Source organism: Physeter macrocephalus, chromosome 20 (genome assembly GCF_002837175.3).
Source record: "Physeter macrocephalus isolate SW-GA chromosome 20, ASM283717v5, whole genome shotgun sequence".
Classification (NCBI taxonomy): domain Eukaryota; kingdom Metazoa; phylum Chordata; class Mammalia; order Artiodactyla; family Physeteridae; genus Physeter; species Physeter macrocephalus.
In genome coordinates this window covers 103544614-103558844 of record NC_041233.1, presented here as the reverse complement: position 1 = coordinate 103558844, position 14231 = coordinate 103544614, and the positions used below count along the sequence as shown (strand labels likewise).

Genomic DNA, 14231 nt, shown 5'->3' with positions numbered 1-14231 from the left:
CTGAGGCAACACAGATATGAATTGAAATTCTAGAAAATATTTATCTAATAGATAATTATGTAAGTTCTAGGTACTAAGGACAAGTGTTCTAAACTTATTATCCAATTTGAATAGAATATTAATATATATTCTACAATAACCTGGATACCTTTATAACCTGCCCTATTCTTGCACAGGAATAAGACATGCAAGTATCTAAAAGAACATTAGACCCAATAGCAGCAACACTGGCATTATTTGGAAGCCTGGCCTAAAGGCTGGGCTTTACAATAAATAGTATATTTCTCTAACTCTTGACCATTGCTCTTTGAATAGCCTAATTATATAGAACAGTGACTTGCTGTATAGAATTCAACATAATTTCCCAAAAAGACAGTTTACAGGTTAAGTCCAAACTTTATTTAAAACTACATTTTAAATTTAACGTTACCAAACGTCACAATGGGGAAAGAAAATCAAGACCAAAAAAAATGACAGAAAGAAAAAGAAAAAACCCCCACAGTGTATCAAGGCTTTAATCTGTCCAGAATTCAGTTTCTGATGTTTTAAACTGCCATGGGCAGAAATTAGCACACCTACCAAAAATGCAGTGTCAAACTAATTTACATTTTTTTACAGATCAAAACAGATGTTTATTTAGTGCCATTTTCATATATGCACTGACTATGTAAAGAGAGAGTTAGATGAGCCTCTGAAGACATCTCATGTACTTTGGGCTCCCACTGTTTCTGAAAAACAGAATCATAGTTAATGCCTTATAAATTACTTACTGAGTTAAGACCTTATAAAATTTAGTTTAATACTGCTCTCTTCCATTAAAACTTTCACTTCTAATATAAAGTTATTACAAAAGAAACTTAGTTTGCTACAATAATTCCCTGATAACACACAGCAAGAGTTTAAAAGGCACAGGTAAGGATGGCAGACTAAGCAGATACTTCCTCTCTCTCAAAAAGAAAACCCCACTCGAAAAAAAAAAGAAGTATAAAAATGAATAAACGCAGACCAACAGAAGAAGAGTGGTTGTGAGAGCACAGAGGATGGGGAACCACAAGCTCCCAGGATGCCCAAAGGAGATGGAGGCACAGTGAAGAGGGGAGGAAGCTGCAGCCTAGACACACTAGGACAGGCGGCAGTGCAGAGGGTACCAACTGAGTCCTAACAGGCGGAAATGGGCTGAAGACTGGGAAATTAACTGAAGGTTTGACATTTGGTTTGCACTTCTCTTCACCCTATTTCTTAAAAATATAAAAAATCTTATATGAGTTTAATCAACTGATGAATTGATGAACAAAAAGAAAATCCTTGACCTTGACACAAGAAATGTGCACCTCTGAGTGGCCCTTGGGTTGTGCTATTAGACCCATAAAGAAGGAAATCTGGGACTATCACTTGGCTCTGCAACAAATCATATTTATATAGAATCATCTTCAGGAAATTATAGAAGATTCAATCATTATAGTTACAAAAACAGAATGTAAGTGTGTTTACTTTAATAATGTTAAAAACATAAGAATATGAGTAAAACTGAACAGAGAAGGCAGAAGGAAAAGGGGAGGAGCAAGTAGTTGGGGAATGACCAAAGTTGATGGAACTAGAAAATGTATATATTTATAAGAACAAAGGTAACAGGAAAACCAAAAATAATATAAACACTGAAAGAAGAAGGGGTAGGTCTAAATATTTTTCATTTGGGAGACAGGAAATATTATCTAATTTTTAAAATTAAGAAAAATTATAAGAATAGTATTTAGAGATCTAGAGGGTGTCCTCCAAAAGAACTGAAAACCAATAATTCAAAGAAACGGGCTCTTGCTAATCATCACTAACCGCTTTATACCTTTCTTTCTTAAGCCATGTGCATATGTTACTTTGTTAAAACTAAAAACAGAAAAAAATTATCTGATAATACTATTTTATATATTGGGCAGCTGAACAAATTTTTATAGAACTACGCTTCCTTTCTAATGTTTATCTTAGATATTCCCGGTACTAGTAGCACATTTAAAAAACAAAACAAAATGACGGTATCAAGATTCAGTAGCTTTTCAATATGATATGGTTAAAAATGATAACCCTTACCAGGTTCTTTTAGTGTCTGAGAATTCCCAGCTAATTCTTCAGTCTGCATTTCACATAATATTTCACCAGATAAATGGTTTCTCTGTTCTTCTTCTACCATTTTCTTCCTTAGATCTGCCTTTAGAATGAAAATTAAAAATACAAAATCATTTTTCACCTTAACAATATTTGTTACATAAAGACAACTTTAATTAAAGAGAGCAAAATACCTCTGAATATATTGTCAGTTTAAGTGGTAAATCTTCAACTTTCACAAAGTCGTCTTCATCAGATTTTTGACTTATGTTACCAGATTCTGCTTCCTACAAGATTAACAAATTACATTTAGTGATGGCAATCCACTCTATCTCTGGATCTAAACCAAAGTCATCCGTGCCAAGAGATAAAGTAGATTCTTACATGTGTATATATGTCAATGATTCTATCTTATTTGCTTTTCTTCTATATTCAGCTCAGTGAATAGAACAGAAATCTAGAGTTCATGGGAAGGGCTACACACTTGCAACTGTGGGCACACAGTCAAACTTTCCTGTCCCCATTTTATAAAACAAAGAGCCAGTTCACACAGGTTAGAGGAAAAAATAGTAATAGTAATACTGAGGGCTAAAATAATTAGAACAACTACTCTTATTACTTGATATGTTCATAGAATGCATCGGAACTGTATCCAGCAGAATATAAGTAAACATTTACAGTCTTCCTTCCTTCCTTCCTTTCTTCCTTCCTTCCTTTCTTCCTTCCTTCCTTCCTTCTTTCTTTCTTTCTCTCCCCCTTCCTCTCCCCCTCTCTCTCTCTCTCTTTCTGGCTGTGTTGGGGTCTTCGTTGCTGCGCGCGGGCTTTCTCTAGTTGCGGCGAGTGGGGGCTACTCTTCGTTGCGGTGTGCAGGCTTCTCATTGCGGTGGCTTCTCTTGTTGCAGAGCACAGGCTCTAGGTGCATGGGCTTCAGTAGTTGTGGCACATGGGCTCAGTAGTTGTGGCTCACGGGTTCTAGAGCACAGGCTCAGTAGTTGTGGCACATGGGCTTAGTTGCTCCGTAGCCTGTGGGATCTTCCCAGACCAGGGCTCGAACCCGTGTACCCTGCATGCACAGGCGGATTCTTAACCACTGTGCCACCAGGGAAGCCCCTACAGACTTTCAGTATCAACTCCAGAGGTTCAAATAGAAAGATGAGGTATGAACTTAGTAACTCACAAAAGTTACTAAAAAACACCTCATACTGTTTTCCTGAAAACTGAAGTCTTTTATTCTCCTAGTTCTTTGATTTTTAATAGTATCATCATTCTACCCATTACCCAGTAGAAACCTTAGGTTTTTCTTTTTCTTGAAACATTTCTCACCCATGTCTCTCTATTCAGCTCATTTTGTATTTATATGATAATGGAGGCTCCTAACACAGCTTCCTTGACAACACTTCTTATATAGTCATCAGATTCATCTTCAAAAACCGTGACTTTGACCGTTTCACTTTCTTGCGCAAAGACTTTCAGTAGTGTTCCCTGCCTAAAATTCAAATTCAAGACCCTCTAAGATCTAATTTCAAATTAATTTTGATTGAATGCCTCCTACAGTAATTCTATGCACTCATCAAATGATAACAAGAACAAATCTAGTAAGTAACTTTCACAGATTTAAATGCAAAATTTTACGGGTAGTGAAGCAAATAAAACAGTTAAGAGAGTTACTCTTTCTACGAATGTTTTGAAGTATTATAAGCCCCCTTGCTGAGAAGCTGTGAAATCATAAGTATATCTTTGGGCAGAAAACTGATGTTAATTAAAAAATACGTGAAACACATTCTTTAGACCTAAAGGCACATTATTACAAATCCCTTCATTTTTACTAACAAGAGAAAGTATATATAACATATATAGCCCAAGGATCCACAAAAAAAAACACTATTTGCTATAAAATTAAATTGACACAAACGTCCAGAATAAAACTAAACTCAGCTACTTACATCATAAATGCAGATTTGCTAGCTTACTTTTCTGTCACTCCCTATACAGAGCTAGGGACTCTAGTGCTGTCAAACTGCTTTATTTCCCATCCCAAATGTAAACTTTCAGGGTTATCAAAGATTATGAAGTGTTCCAAACTGTGGAGAAGTCAAGTGTGGATGGCGTAAGAGATGATTCACATATCACTACCCCTTTAGATCTGAACTTGAACTCCTTCAAGGTTTCCATATAAAATTCATCTCTTTGCTTCTCAAAACTATGAAAAGTGGTATTTTAGGTTTTGAGATGGTCATCTTAATTCACTATCACTCTTCTGTTCAAGTTTAAGGTAAGTCTGAGTAAGAAATAAAAATGTTCCGACAGTTTCTAAACCTAAACACAAAGCAGAGTTGTGTTTATATACTAGAAATGTTAACCTGAAAATGAAGAACTATGCACAGAAATGAAATGCAAATGATACATACATAGTCATTCACTAACACTGGAGATTCAGTATCAGGACTTCCAGCCAAAGAGCTTTCAGGAGTTTGCTGGGCAGATTTAACTTCTTTGACTCTAGGCACCAAGGTTTCAATTTCAGTTAAAGGTAAAGGCAAAGCGTTAGGCTGATTAGATGAATCGATGGTAGTAATAGCGTCCTTTTGGACAGTGCTGTTTAAAGGTTGCTCATTTTCCAAGATATTGAGGTAACAGGGCTTCACAAGAGTGCCATCTTGGTCATCTGTCATCAAAAGAAAGTCTTAACATTAGTGTAATACAACTGTCATTAAATGTACTATTATACCAAATAAAGACTAAACTGTATAAATGAGAGTAATCAAGACATTTAAGACCCAAAAGAAAAGGCAACTAGAAATTATCCTTATCGATGGTTCCCAAATTTATCTGACCAGATTCATCTGGGGATGCTTTAAATATTAGATTCCTGAAATGCACCTGATTTCTAATCAAATAGGATTTTCAGGAGTAAGGCCTAGGAAAGGGTATTTTTTAAAAATCCCCTGCATTGGTATCTAAAGATACCTTCCTTACAAAATTTTTTTCTGTGTTTAAATATTTGTCAACTATTCTTTAACAGCTGTTTGCAGAAACAAAGCCCTCGTGTTTTCTACAAAGGATTTATGGAGAAAAAAAAGACATACATCAGGTCCAAAACACCTTTGAACTTCCATTAGCTAAGAATTTAGATTTTTTTGTTTTTAAGCACATAAAGGGCACTTCAGATAATCTTTTTTTTTTTTTTTTTTTTTTTTTGCGGTACGCAGGCCTCTCACTGTGGTGGCCTCTCCGGTTGCAGAGCACAGGCTCCGGACGCACAGGCTCAGCGGTCATGGCTCGCGGGCCCAGCCGCTCCGCGGCATGTGGGATCTTCCCGGACCGGGGCACGAACCCGTGTCCCCTGCATCGGCAGGCGGACTCTCACCGGGGCACGAACCCGTGTCCCCTGCATCGGCAGGCGGACTCTCAACCACTGCGCCACCAGGGAAGCCCCAGATAATCTTAACATTGAAACTTATTTAGATTTCTTACCTTTATTAGTAGCGGGTTCTTGTTCTGATGGGACATTTTTGCTTTCCACTGATTTTTCAAAATCATGCTGTGGAACCTGGAAGGAAAAAGTGATGTCTTAATAGTAGGGCCTAAATAATATGGTCACTATACAGGAGATGCTTGGTAAGTGTGGTATGTCCAGCCTGAGACCTCAGACAGGGGAATTTTAAAATACCTCTTAAAAGTGTTTCAGGGAGGAGGCGGTGGCTGCAGTTCCAAGGCAGCTCAGTACAAGGGCTCCTCTTCTTAGCCTCACAGTAACACAAGGAACTGAATGTTATGGACTCCACTAGTTTTCATTGTTTTTTTTCAGACCAGACTCTATCTTAAATGAAACTAAAAGACACCTGTTTATATGCAGATGTGAAGTGAAAGGAAGAGGAAATAACGAGGAGGAGGGAAAGATGAACAGAACTAAGTGCCTTCTGCAGGAGGACAGAAAACTGAAGACTCACCTCATAACTGGGTGTACCAGATTCTAGGAAGGAAGGAGTACAGTAGTGGGGTGGGAGCTGGTGACAAGGGGACGGTGCTGGTGGTTGTCTGAAGCTGTTTAAGAAATATGTGGATGTTTAGATTCCCTCCCCCAGGCTCAACAGAAAGTGGGAGATTATGTTTTGGAGAAAATGAACTAGTGAGCCTCAGACCAGGGGCCACCAGGGAAGGGGCAGGCTGCAGAAAGCACAAGTGAAGACAGAATAAAGTGTCACACTGAAACAGAAAGATCTAGTGCAAGTCTGCATAGAGGTGGGACCCTCAGCCCTAATCCTACACCTAACTGCAGAACACCAACAGCCAAGGAGGCAGAAGGAGACTGGAGGACCCTCCCTACTTTGGAGAAACTAAACCACCCCAGAGAAAAGACCAGTAGGAATTAACATTTGGGATTTTCTGTCAAAAAGCTGTACACTCGGCTACCCTATGGTGAAGCCCAAAAGAACCCCAACTGGCTTTTTGATGTATTATTCTTTAATATAAGCACCAAAGGTACAGTGGATACTTAAAGAAAGCCTCTAGGTGGGTAAGAGAAAATACTGCTTCGATGAAGTAACAGGTGCTATAAAAAAGTAACAATCAGGAAAAAAGTACTTAGAAATTAAAAATATAACAGTTGAAATAAAAATAATTTCATATAGGTATTAAGGTCAAATAAATCTCCCAAAAAGTAAAAGAGAAAGAGCAATGAGACAATAAAAGAGAGGAGAAAACTAGATCAACCCATGAGAGCTAATAACGTTTGATAACATTTATTGAAGAGAAAATGGTAAGGAAGAAATAAAGGAAATAAAAGAAAATTGATCAGACCTGAAGAACATGCTATATTGAAGACAACTGAGTACCTAGAGTGTAGTGAATGAAAAAAGACCTGCGAAGATGTATATCACTGTAAAGTTTCAGAACTCTGGGGAGGGGGAGATGGAGGGAAAGCTTCTAGAGCTAGAAAGAAAAAAAGATATATACAAAGAATCAGAAAGGCAATGGCAACACTGAAAACCAGAAGACAAGGAAACAGTGCCTTCAAAGACCTGAGGGAAAATGATTTTCAACACTGAAGCATTACGTTTTCTTAGACAATATAAAGTCTCAAAATATGCTTTGCACTCTTTCTTAGAGAGCTTCTGGAAGATGTGCTCCACCAAAATGAGGTAATAAACCAAGGAAGAGAAAGGCAAGATTTGATTCCAGAAACTGAGATCTAATAAACAGCAGCAAAGGGGATTCCCAGGCTGGTAGCTATTTAAAGGTCTAAAGAAGAGCCAAACCCAGAATGGAGCAGGAAAGGAGAATGCTCCAGGAAGGACAAAACTGACTAATTGGTTCATGTAGAAAATTCTACTGAGAGGTTTATAAAACTATTGATGGGCATAGCAAAGACTCGGGTTTGTGATGAAAGAAAAGAGAGTAAATTAAAAAATTGAGACAATTATTAAATTCAGGTGCAAAAATGTTTTGCTTAGCTCAAAAGTAATATTTACATAGTTTGGTTAAATCTAAATATTTGGTTAAATACAGATTTAACCAAAAGGTATAATTAAATGAGGTGGATAGGATTAATATAATTAAATGAGGACCCATAAGTGACCTAAAAATCTTCACCTGCTATAAGAGAAGTCAGTAGGTAATGCCTAATACATAAATGAATAAATACACACATATATTATTCAGATGTAAGGAGGTAAACAGCAGAAGAAATCATACAAAATTTTGCCTCTGGGGCAGGATGAGGTGAAGGTAGGAAAGGGAATGATTTTATTTTGTTACATACCACTTCCACGTATAACTAGAAAAAATAAAACTTAAAAATCCAGATCTTCTGAAGGAATCACATAGTTTTTTAGGACTTGTTATCAAAAAAAAATTTTTTTGAAGTGCTTTAAATGTAATCATTGCTAAATACAAAAAAAATAATAGTGTTTAGGATTTCAATAAGAATATTAAAGTAGTTTGTATTCATGAAAATGAGAATGGGGAAGTTGTAAATTTTAACATCTGTAAAAAGAATCAGCTTTTTAGTAGTTACAGTAAGACTGGTGGAGGGTGTGTTAGTCTGCACTGGAATACCTGATCGTCGTGTTCATTTTCTTCTGTAGTTTCAGTGTTAGCCTGCAGTGAAGTCTGGACATCTACAGGTCCCTCTTCAAATTCTTCTATTTCTTCATCTTCATTCTCATCTTCTCCACTTCCGTAATTAGTCAAAGCCTGAGTTTCAGCTTTGGACAGATCTAAGTTGATTAATAACACAACTGTTAGTAAAATTTCAGCACTTAAATCTTAATAATAGCTACCATTTATTGCATTCCTGCATTGCTCAAGTGCTTTACATACAGTATCCGAAATCTTCAAAACAGTAAGTACTAGAAAACTGGTGTAGAAAGGACAGGTAATTTAGTCAGGGTCACACGGAAATTCAAAGTCAGAGTTGTCTGACACCTAATTCTATAATCATTCCACTCCACCAAACTGTTTCAATAAGCGATCTATAAAGAACTAATGTATAAACCTAGTCTAGAGCCTTCAGACTTACTAATAGACACTGGACATTCTTCACTTTCTTCATCTTCCTCTTGATCAGAGACATCAGAGCTCACATTTTTGGGACGGTCACCATCATAAACCTCAGATGTTTGAGTCTGTTTAACTGTTTCAGTCTCATCCTTGTCCTAGCCACAAATAAATTTAAGTAATTAATTCCTTAAAGTACATTTTTAAAAGGTATATAGTAAGTCTATCATAAAAATTAATAATAGTTATTATCTAATAAAAAATATAAAGAATCATTTTAAATTTAGTTCTGTTTTTAAAAGAAAATAAAAGTTTGTCAGAAGAAAGGATATTTTATGATATACTTTGCTCTCAAACATTAAGGTAAAAGCTACTTAAATTATTTAACCTTTTGTTTCAAAAGCATTATTAGCACATACTTTGTCTTCATCATCAATTTCTCCAGCAGGTGAGCCATGATCTCCTTCAAGAATCCTTATGGCCTATAAGCAAATCAATTAAGCAGAATTTAGGGGTAACCATTCATCATTACACTTAAGTACTCAGTAAACCTTAACAAATGCTGCACTTTTTAACCATCAGCCAAAGAGTTGAGTGTTTTCTTAGAAATGTAAATTCAACTCTTTCATTTAAATCTTTTAAATGAACAAAACAAAAAGCAACACTGTCTACTGGACATCTCCTTGGATGTGTAAGAAATATCACGAACTTACTAAATCCAAAACAAAAATACTGATTCCTTTCCTTCCAAAACCCCATCTTCCTTCAGTCTTCCCAATCTCAGTAAATGGCCCTTCATCCACCCAAATGCACAAGCCAGAAAACTAGGAACCAGCCTGTACTTTACTTTTATTATCCACACTGAAACTATGAGAATGCATTATTGACTCAATCATCCAAAGGTATCTGTTGTTACACACTCAAAGATAAGTCACATAATTTCTTACCTGGACTATTGCAACAGCCTTACAACTGGTCTCTCTGCTTCCATCTCTACTCTTCTACAATTCCTAATCAGTATCATATCCAGACAAATCTTAAACTGAGATTATGTCACTCCTCTATTCCAAACTTTCCCATGAGTTTCCATCATGCTTACAACAAAATAAAATATAAGGTCCCTACCACAGTTTCTAAGGTTCCATAACTTGGTCCTACCTACCTCTGTGTACCTCATCTCCTACATGCTCGTCTCATTCAAAGTGTTCCTGCCTCCCTGGCCTTCTCTCTGTTCTCCAAAACACTCAATCCTGCCTTAAGAGTCTTTCTTTACACGTAACGGTTCTCTCTGCCTGGAATGCTCTTCCCTTTCATCTGCATTATAAACTCCTCTTGTCCCTCCATGGCTTACCTCACTTTTCATCCCCTGAAGGAGCCTCGTGATTCCACCATCTAAAGCAACCCTTCCTATCATTTTTTTATAGTATCATCCTCTTTTATTTTTTTCAAGCTCTAAGCAACGACTGAAATGATGTGAAACTTATTTATGTCTAAAATAATAACATTATGAAAAGTGTGAAAAAGATGGCTTGACTTTATCTACTTTAGATTTCAGGAAGAAGGGTTATCTGTTTCTGTTTTGGGTCTTGACCTGCTTTCCCTCTCATGATTAGAGTCAAGAAAAGGGTGCCTGTCTAGGGAAAAAGCCTCCTGGCATGCCTTAAGTTGAGGGGAAAAAAACATCCAATTTCATACGTGATCAAGACTAATTTAATAGGGTATAAGCAGCTACAGGGATATACAACCAAAGTCCTAACTAATAACAAGCATAAGTGTTGGCTGGGGTGATAAATACTCCTGGGCCATCTACTGGGATTGGCAATAACCACTGCAGGCAGGTGGCCAAGGGCCGGATCCCAGTCCTCCTTTCTCTTCTGGAAACCTGCGTAAGTGGCAATAACGTGAAGTGGCTATCTGACAATTCCTGCCACCCGTTCCTGCCTGCCTTCCTGATTAACTCATATTACTAAAAAACCTACTTTTGCTGAGGTCAAGTATGATTTTAGTTACTCATAATGATCAAGAACTATATTTATATGCTAATTATAACTACTTCTAAAATCAAAATGCATGTAATTTACCTCTTTTGCGTAAGACTGTATCACTCCAGCTGCTTCTATTTTCCTTTTGCATCTCTGTTTAACAGTTATACTATTATTATCCAAATCTTGCATGAGTTTAAAGAAAGCCAATTCATTAAATAACACTTCAGATATCTCTACAAGAAGATCTTCTCCACAATCTTTCAGTTTTCTGCCAGCAAATTTTGCCAGTGAATCCTGTTCAAAGATAAACCAAATAGCTTTAAGGTTACAGTAAACTTCAACTGTGGGTAAAGCAACACAAACAATTAACAAGTTTAAATTATAATACTCACCAATGAAAAAACAATATTATTACTTTTTAGTATTGAAAAACTTAAAACTAATGGCTAAGACAGGCTAAGAAAAGATATATTAATATTACTAAAAATATTACTAAGTAGGAATCTTGCTAGTCCTGCTTACAGAGTATACAAAAGAACATATGGTCATAGCTTTAGTCCCTATGTAATATAACTGCAAGCCACAAATATATAAGATAAGGGATTCCTAATCTCAAGAGGTCCCACACAGTACCAGAGGATATACATATAAACCACAGTGAAAAGCTCAAGTGCCATGAGAGAAGAAAATACCATTAGAATACTTTTCAAGTTTTCCCCTTTATGTAAGGCAGCCAATCATTCTAATTTAAATTTTCTCTTCAAAATCTAAAAGTAAAGTCTAAAAGTAAACTTTAGTTCTATTTAAGCTGAAATATAGCATCATCAAATGAACAAGTCTGCTATATTTTACAGTTTTTACAAAACCGCTTTTTTCTTTCTTCCTAAAAATATGAACTATGCTATTTAGAAAACAGGCAAACAACTATAATGCTCAGTGTCCCCTCCCTCCCAAAACACTACCTTATCTAGCACAGTGATGGAGAGAAGTACAAACCCTGGGTCCTTCATGAAAAAAAATTCACTGAATAGGTTTTGTAAGAAAAAAAGTAGAAGACAGTAATTTAATCTCTACCTCAAGAAGAATTTTCAACTCTGGGCAAGATTTAATGTAAACTAACTTTTATTCTTCGTGTAGGTCTCCTTGCGAACAAAATTAGGAATAAGAAGAAAAGCAGTCAGATTTTCTTAGACTTAGAAAAAAAAAAACCTTATGTGCAAATTAATATATGGAATCTCCCCACAATTATAACAGTAGACAAAACTGAGGAAGGGCTGCATGGATCCTGATTAACGAAAACATTTAAAGTATCAACAGTTTCTCTTTCAACCTGACTCTAAAATGGAGTTCTTTCTTTCTGTAGGAATAAGTTACCTAGTTAAATTTATAAAAATACGTTTATCGAAAAATTATCCTAAACATTTTTAAACAATGCATAACACCACAGATGTCTTATATTCCTTATGTGTTAGTACAACCAGATTAAATAGAGCCAGGACACTTTAGAATCTATTACTATAGATTTATATAGATTACTATAGATTTCCTGAAATTTATACTTCAGTCTTATTAAAAACAAAATGAAAAATTATAGTGATGGAAAAGCACATCAACCTAGGGTTTTTAAAAATTTGATGGATAAAGTGAAAATACTATCTCTAAAACCAATTTAAATTAAACACAGAATAGGAAGCAAGGAAAAATTTTACAGGAAAATTCTGTAATACAGATGAAAAGAAAAACATATTTTCTAGTTTGGGGCAATAATACACATCACTGAACTATCTCAATGGGAAAACATACCGGTGAATTGAACTGTCAAGGTGTTTGTTATATGGAGTAATTATGGTATCCCTACTCATTAACACAGGGGTTCTCATCCTTGGCACTGTTAACATTCCACAAGGTGCTACTACCAGCCCTTCCCTGCCTGTTGGTCTGAGGACACTGCTAAATGTCTCTTGGGAGGCAAAACTGCCCCCAGTTGCAAACCACTAACATCACATAATTTAAAGTTACTATTACAGCCTAAGAAGTCTCTGCAATCAAAAGCTAGCTTCCGGCTTCTACAATTTCCCAGATTGATAAAAAAAATTATTTTAGAAAATATCATGGAATACTTTTTAAACAATTCAAACTTGAAATGCTCTTATTGGGTAGGAGAAAAATCAAAACAAAATTTTATTAGAGTTGGAACAGGCCTTAGAGATGATAAAGTTAAATGAAGACACAGGCCCTAATCCAACTTTTTTTAAACTAAGTAAGCAATAACCTAAGAAGTATTAAAATTTCATCCCAAATGGATGCTAGAATGAATATCTACTTGAATAACCTGTGTAATGCCAGAAAATGGCGGAAAAAAAAAATCCTAACTGCATGGTACTTATTGAAGTCATACAAGTACAAACTCTTACCTGTAATATACTTCCAAGTTGTTTATGAAAGAACTTCACAAACTCTTTGCTCTCATCGTTTTGCTGGGTAAGAGTCAAAACCATGCGTCTTACTGAGGTTAGAAGTTGAGAAGAGCATACTTCATCCATGCGCTCCTGAGAAAAGTCCTAGTTGGTTAGGATATAACTTACCTTGTTTAAAAAACATTAATCCACATAATATGAGACTGTATTTTTCTTGCATAAGCTCTTCAGCTTTTAGATGCACGCTTGGAAACTTCGTTCATAAGAAGAGCCAAACTCCCCCCTACACACATTGAAAGGTTTGCAAATTTTGATTCACTATAGCAGATAACAGCCAGTAAATGAAACTGGCTGATTCAACATTTGCCATCACTTCCTTTCTGTACTTTAAGGAACTACTCATGCCATGGTTTCCATATTGCCTGTATTCCTATTTGCATTTCAGTTCATTTCAACTACTCTCACAACCACACTTCACCTTCCACCCAACTTCCTCTGTGTTATCTTCTAACTTTTCTAAGCCTTGGCACTGCTGACATCCTATGCATTGTAGGATATTTAGCAGGCCTCTGGCCTCTACCCACTAGAAGCTAATGGCACCCTCCACTCTCCCAAGTTCTGACAGCTAAAAAACATACCCAGATATCACAAAATGTTATTAGGGTCAAAATCACACCCAGTTGACAACTACTGTCCTTTCTTAACAAGCCCCTTTGGGCAACTCTCTTCATCACCTTAATCTTCCTTTAGAAGCATGCGCAAGCTACATAATAATCCAAACCAGAGTTAACTTTCTGAGGTGAGTCCATAAAACATCCTTATCAAGTAACCTCAAGGTTCTGATCCTCTTTCTGCCACTGAACTCATTTGGGCAGGTCCTCTAACCTTGACGCAGGTTAAGTTTGTGGGGTTTTTTCCCTTCCATTAAATGTGTGGCCAAAGGTAGCCAAACTAGATGATGTCTAAGATCCCTTAAATCTAAGGATTTAGGCTCATTTTTTAAAAATTCATGTGTCAAGGCAGGCAATTAAAAAGACAACAGTCCCTGTCTTCAAGGAATCAAATACCAGTGGAGGAGTCGGATCATGAATACATCAATCACCACAAGCTACGCACTGTCCAGTAGGTGATACTTTTAAACTGCAGGGACTGTTTCTTACTCATCACCTAGCACAGCTGCTAGCTCACAGGAGATACTCATTACTTGCTGAATAAATAAGGATCATAAAAGAAG

At 36.4% G+C, this 14231-nt stretch overlaps 1 protein-coding gene across 23 annotated transcripts in view; it reads right to left on the bottom strand.

Annotated features, from left to right (window-relative positions):
• Positions 1–534: 534 nt before the first annotated feature.
• Positions 535–14231, bottom strand: part of PCM1 (pericentriolar material 1) — a 92199-nt gene continuing 78502 nt past the window's right edge. For all 23 annotated transcript variants that reach the window (XM_024131384.3, XM_024131383.3, XM_024131385.3 and 20 more), the window contains 10 exons: positions 12995–13129; positions 10677–10874; positions 9015–9077; positions 8618–8753; positions 8155–8315; positions 5572–5647; positions 4506–4762; positions 2292–2384; positions 2083–2200; positions 535–728 (listed from right to left, as the gene is read on the bottom strand). In XM_024131384.3, coding sequence (XP_023987152.1) covers positions 703–728; positions 2083–2200; positions 2292–2384; positions 4506–4762; positions 5572–5647; positions 8155–8315; positions 8618–8753; positions 9015–9077; positions 10677–10874; positions 12995–13129 — 1263 coding nt within the window. In that variant the 3' untranslated portion in view covers positions 535–702. The remainder of the gene's footprint in view (positions 729–2082; positions 2201–2291; positions 2385–4505; positions 4763–5571; positions 5648–8154; positions 8316–8617; positions 8754–9014; positions 9078–10676; positions 10875–12994; positions 13130–14231) is intronic.